This window comes from Parambassis ranga, chromosome 18, assembly GCF_900634625.1.
Source record: "Parambassis ranga chromosome 18, fParRan2.1, whole genome shotgun sequence".
Lineage (NCBI taxonomy): Eukaryota > Metazoa > Chordata > Actinopteri > Ambassidae > Parambassis > Parambassis ranga.
In genome coordinates this window covers 12,203,616-12,209,615 of record NC_041038.1, presented here as the reverse complement: position 1 = coordinate 12,209,615, position 6,000 = coordinate 12,203,616, and the positions used below count along the sequence as shown (strand labels likewise).

At 43.9% G+C, this 6,000-nt stretch overlaps 1 protein-coding gene across 5 annotated transcripts in view; it reads right to left on the bottom strand.

The window, feature by feature from the left end:
• Positions 1 to 6,000, bottom strand: part of LOC114450613 (butyrophilin-like protein 1) — a 139,337-nt gene that overhangs the window by 74,787 nt on the left and 58,550 nt on the right. Inside the window, exons 6-9 of one of the 5 annotated variants that reach the window (XM_028428810.1) lie at positions 3,358 to 3,430; positions 2,723 to 2,756; positions 2,438 to 2,483; positions 1,884 to 1,906 (exon numbers count right to left, since the gene is read on the bottom strand). The exons of 3 other annotated variants lie outside the window; for them this stretch is intronic. In XM_028428810.1, coding sequence (XP_028284611.1) covers positions 2,477 to 2,483; positions 2,723 to 2,756; positions 3,358 to 3,430 — 114 coding nt within the window. In that variant the 3' untranslated portion in view covers positions 1,884 to 1,906; positions 2,438 to 2,476. Of the gene's footprint in view, positions 1 to 1,528; positions 1,648 to 1,883; positions 1,907 to 2,437; positions 2,484 to 2,722; positions 2,757 to 3,357; positions 3,431 to 6,000 lie in introns of those variants that run through there. One more of the 5 variants, XM_028428800.1, reaches the window with a different exon arrangement.

Sequence of the window (6,000 nt, the reverse complement as noted above, 5' to 3'; positions counted from 1 at the left end):
TGCAGGGTTCTTACACATGTAGCTCTTTAATGTAAGTATTAAAATTACAAACAGACCCTGTATCAAGTCTTACAGCTGAATCAAATATAAATTACATTTAATGGGCTGGAGCCGCCGCTCCTCTTCCTCCAACAACACATAAATACATTAAACAGCCTGCGCTGTCTAAGGAGGAAGGAGGCGTCCTCCGGAGGATGCAGACCCTGAACTGGGACACAGCTTCTGTTCCCTGAATCTGGACCTGACGCTGCACTTCCGCAATAAAAGCCTCAGCTCCTCCACAATAAAAGCCTCAGCTCCTCCACAATAAAAGCATGAGCTCTTCCACAATAAAAGCCGCAGCTCCTTCACAATAAAAGCCGCAGCTCCTTCACAATAAAAGCCTCTGCTCCTCCACAATAAAAGCATCAGCTCTTCCACAATAAAAGCCTCAGCTCCTTCACAATAAAAGCCTCAGCTCCTTCACAAAAAGCATCAGCTCCTCCACAATAAAGCCTCAGCTCCTTCACAAAAAAGCATCAGCTCCTCCACAATAAAAGCCTCAGCTCACACATGAAAGCAGCAGCATCATCAGCTGTGAATCATGTTCCACCTCCATCCAGCAGCTCACCCAACAACACACACAGAGGAGGAGGAACCTGACCAAATATGGAGTGTGATCGATCTTATTGCAGAAGTGATGCTGATGTCATGCAGATAAAGTCTCTGAATCTGGAGGTGTTTTCAGGTCTGAGACGACGTGAAAACAGAAAGAACTCAAACAGTCGCATCATTTGACTTTTCCCTTGTTTAATATAAATGTGTGGACATATTGTTAAAGGCTGAAACACATTTGAAAACAACAGACAACAGCAACAATCAGAGTTCAGCATCAAGCTGTGTATGAAGGCTCAGCTCCTCAGAAAAGAACATTTCAAAATAAAACAGCATCAAAACAATTACGCCCCAAAACACCTAAGTCATCCCGGACCAGGGAGTCGAACCAACAACCTCATGATGAGGCGTGTTATGAACCCTGAGACACTGAGGACTCAGCGGATAATAAACACTTTGAAGCAGAGTCTTTGGTTCAGTGAAACATTTGGTCTCTTAAAGCTGCACAAACACAAAGTGGAACAGACTCATTAAGGCCGCCTGCTCTCTGTGTTCAGTCACTGATCTGTCTGAACAGGCCCTGCTTTTATTTGAAGGACACGATGAAGACGTTTCACGTCCAGAAATAAAACCAACATGAGAACACTATTAACATAAATACTTAAAAAAAAAACACAGCAGTGGTTAACAAAAAAATTACAGACAATAAGAACAGCAGCTGCAGTAGCTGAGTTTCAGCCTGTAGGGGGCGCTCACAGAATGACACATTTTTGAGCTGTAGTAAACTAACACACACAGACATGAGTTTGAAGCTGAGAGTGGTTTAAGGCCTGTAGTTTACTGATCTGATAAATACCATGAATTATTTCAGGATTAAATGTTTATTGACTGTGTGGCTGCATGTTGTGTTCACTGAGATGCAGGTGTGGAATCAACATTTACACTTCTTCTCCTGGACGCTGACACTTTGCTGCATAAATGAAGGAAAGCTTATAAAACCTTTGAACATGTCCTCTCTTCTTCCTCCTTCATCTCTGAGGATTCAGGCTGTTTCTGGAAAAGATCAGAGAGGATCTGATGAGTGATGCTGACTCTCTCTAACCCAAACCTGTTAAACACCCGTCTGACTGTCAGGATTTCAGGTCTCACCAATAATGAGGTCATAATTCTAATGATCAAAGGTAAATCCATCACTGCACTGTGAACTGATCAGCTGTGACACACGGACATTAACTTCTACATCTATGGACTGAAGACACACTTCACACTCACCTTCTTTCTGTTGCTTTCCTCTTCCAGCAGGAGACGGCGACTGCACACAAGGAAACAAGGCATCATTTATCCAACACATTAATACATGAAAGTTTAACGCTTCACTGTAACTGAGCAGCTGTGAGACACTGATGATTATTAATCTACACTGTGTGTATAATTATTAGGCATGTGAGTAGTTTGGAGACGGACTCAAAATCAACGTGAGTTGTTTGTTTTAGTGTTCTAATGAGTATAGAGTCACAGTGTCCATAGAGTAGAGGTGAAGCAGCACATCTGTCTGCTTCACAGCCTGTTTCACAGCAAGCTGGAACCATCAGAACTAAACCTGTTACTTCAAGAACCTCAGGACTATCAGGAGACTCAGAGGACAACGTTTCAAGGAACATTTAGCTCAGAGACGATCATATGATCTGGAACCACCTTCATACTGCTGATTTCATTGATCCATGATCTGTATGTCTTAATCTGTTTAAGGTTCTAAGCTATGAACCACATGTTTTACAACCAAAAAGCCACACACAGACGCACACAGACACACACAGACACACACCTCAGATATGACACTTACCCTGTCGCAGATCCTCCTCATGTTTTCTTCTTTTGTTCATTAAGCTCTGCACAGAGAAAACACACAAAATCAGTGGTTGTCACAGAGACCACAAGATGCTTCTGAAAGTTCTGAATGGATCCAGTCTGACTGACTGGTTCTAAATGTGTGTGTGACTGTAGCAGAGTGGGGAACACTCAGATGAAGGATGGGTTTTACTTGAAGTTCTGGTCTTTGTCCTTCAATCATTGGGACTGAAAGCACTGTGACACAAACGCACCCCTCATTACAGCAGAGGACACTCACCCTGTTGCAGTGGTCTCCTCATATTTCTTCTTCACTGCATCATAACATAAAAACACACAACATCAAACAGTGTTTGTCACAGAGACACCAAAGATGCTTCTGAAAGTCCTTGAGTTGATCCAGTCTGACTGGTTCTAAATGTGTGCTGTCTGTACACTCAGTGTGAGCCTGCAGTCGACCACACAAACATCCTGAACCTTGTGAAACACTCTGACTCTGACTGTCAGGACTTCAGACCTGATCATTACATTAGATCAGATCAAGACATCAGGTCCTGTGGTTCTGTGGGCTCTATAATCCTTCTGTCCACAGTCTCTGACCTCAAACACATCACGATGGTTCCAGAACTCAGACCTGCTTCATGCAGGCGACCTTCTCCATCATGACTTCCTGTCCTCAAATCAAACCTGCAGAATCATCATCAGCTGTGAAACCTCCTGGATCCCTGCAGTCTACTGGACTCTGTCACATGGACTCTGTCACATGGACTCTGTTACATGGACTCTGTCACATGGACTCTGTTACATGGGACTCTGTTACATGGACTACTGTCACACGGACTCTGTTACATGGACTCTGTCACATGGACTCTTAACACAACACAAACTATGTTCACACACATTATTTATACTCACATGTCTTCTTCTTCTTTATATGGAACCATACAGCTCCAACAGCTCCAACAGCTACAAACACCAGAACCACAACCAGAACTATCCATGGAGTAGAGTCTCCTGTGTCAGAAACACATCACAGAACCCACAGAGTGAGAGAGTGAACATCAATGTGTACAACACTTTGTTGACCTGCAGCTCAGACCCAGACCCAGTCCTCTTTGAAGCAGCCCACGGTCTGATCCAGTCCAGATTTCCACCATCAACACATGTCAGCAGAGCATGTTCCCCTGTCAGCTGCTGTGTTCAGGGGCTCTTTAAACACATGTTGAGGCTCAGCTCTCAGGATGTTTGTGCAGTCTGATGTTTGAATCAGTTCCAGCAGCAGTCTGTGAACAGTCAGAGCTCCTTTGATTCTTCATGAATGTTGATGTGGATCACTGCTGCTGTGAAGGATGGAAGCAGCAGGCTGCTTATTACAGCTTCATATGGTATGAACTGCTCATTCAAATATGACACATGAACCAGAATGAGCCTCTACAACAGCTTCTACTCTGATCTGCATCGTTCTCAGGAGTCTGTGGTCGTTCTTCATTCTGCAGAGAAGCTAAAGCCTTTCTGTGTTTCAGAGGTCAGAGACCTGAAAGCTTTCTGTTCACATCAGACCTGTAGAGGAGACTTAGAGGAGGAAGCCAGCACAAGTCTTGAACAGTTTGACTGAAGTTCAACATGTGTGTGAAGTTTTTCAGGGGCGAGGAATCAGAGTTCTACATGGATACAGGACAGCTGTTTAACACGAGGATGGAAGGAGGTCAAATCATTCAGTTTGTTTGTTCCAGCTGTTTTTAACAGCATTCAATATTTATTAGTGTGTGTTAAAGATGATTTTTAATCTGTCCTGTGATTGATAGTTTTTCTGTCCTTACATATATTATATATTTAAAATAAACCGTCATTAATTGTGAATAAATTCTTGAGTGTAGCTGCAGTGAATCCTCAGGTTTTATCTTAATGCAGCGTTCAAAGGATCAATACGTCATCAAATACAATCAGATGAATCACTGAAGTCAGCTGTTCAGATATTTGGCTGCAGTGCAGCTGGATTTACTGACAGTGATTTCCTGAAGGCAGATGAAGGATGAGAGGAGCTGTGAAGCTCTTCAACACATACATTCCTCTGTAAACAGTGTGAAGCAGGACTTCCTGCAGGGCGGCCATTTTAGATCCGACACATGCACCAGGATCAGCTGAGGAACAGCTGAGTGTTTGTAGACTGTCCTGTGGTAATGGACCTGAACCAGTGCTACAGACTCACTGACTGTCTGTCTGCACGTGTGATGTGAACTGAAGTTATTAAACTCTGTCTCATGGCTCAAAGTGTCACTGATGAGTTCCTCAAGCTGAAAGGTTCAAAGTTCATCTCAGTTTTAACGTCGACGGTTGGAACAAAGGTTTGTTTTCACAGCTCGGTGTCGTGGTTTATCTGACGATCATTAAAGTCTGACACATGTCAGAGGTGCTGATTGTTTCAATGTTGGAACTAATCAGTGATCAATAATCCATCTATGATCCTCACTGCAGGCTCATGTTGAAGATACAAACCTGACAAACACCTGTAAAGTCCTCAGATATCAACTACAGCTGATCAGTGATCAATAATGATTTGATGTTCTGAATGAGCTGCTCTGGTTCTTCATGTGTGTCCTGTCCATGATCAGACAGAGCTGTGGTTCTGACAGAACATCAGCAGAGTGGAGACCCTCAGATGAAGGACTGGTTTTTCCTTGAGGTTCTGGTCTTTGTGCTTCAATCCCTGGACTGACAGCACAGAGTGCAAACAGCAGGGACCCAGGGCTCTGTCCCTGTTTGATCACTGAGTGCTCTGAAGACTGAGCTCAGAGCTAACAGCTAACTGCTACGAGCACAGCAGGAGGGCCTGTGGAGACAGAGGTGAATGGTGTGTGTTCACATTTCTCCTGCTAGTCTGATTGTTGTGTCGTCACACTCTGGCCCCGTTCACACTGGAGAAAGTCAGTCCAGCCAGAGTAGGATTGAATCCAGATAGGCCTTTAAGCTAAACCTATTTCAATATCTGGCTATGACACACACGTGTCAGCACTCACTCCAGCTTGTTTGTTGTCCTCTAACCACTAGGTGGCGCCTTGTAATATACAGAGTCCATTGAGGCTGTGGTAGGACTGCGTGTGGATGTTTTCTGTCTCCGTGTCGCTGTTTTTTTTTTTGGGGGGTCAAAAATCAGTTTATTCCTTTGTAGCCCTGGGGAAAAATAACTCAGGGCAAAGCTGTCGTAGGTTCGGCGTTTGTTCACATTCTGCTTTTGTACGCGACCCGGACACTGGTCCCTGTGAACCGGAAGTATCACGTCGCTAGCCAGATTCGCTAGCTACGTTTGCGTTCAGACCTGAGCCCATTTGAGCCAATCCGGCTAGATCCTCCGAGAGGAATATAGCCGGAGAGTATCTATCCAGATATATCCAGATATGGCCAAATCAGCTCTAACCGGATTGATTCTGTCAGTGTGAACGGGGTATCTGACACTCTGAGAGGGCGACTGTGACACAGATGGTTTTTAAAAACTGATAAAGTCATGATCAATACAAAATGATTTAAGAATTACCTGAATTCACATGTATCTTAGTGGAT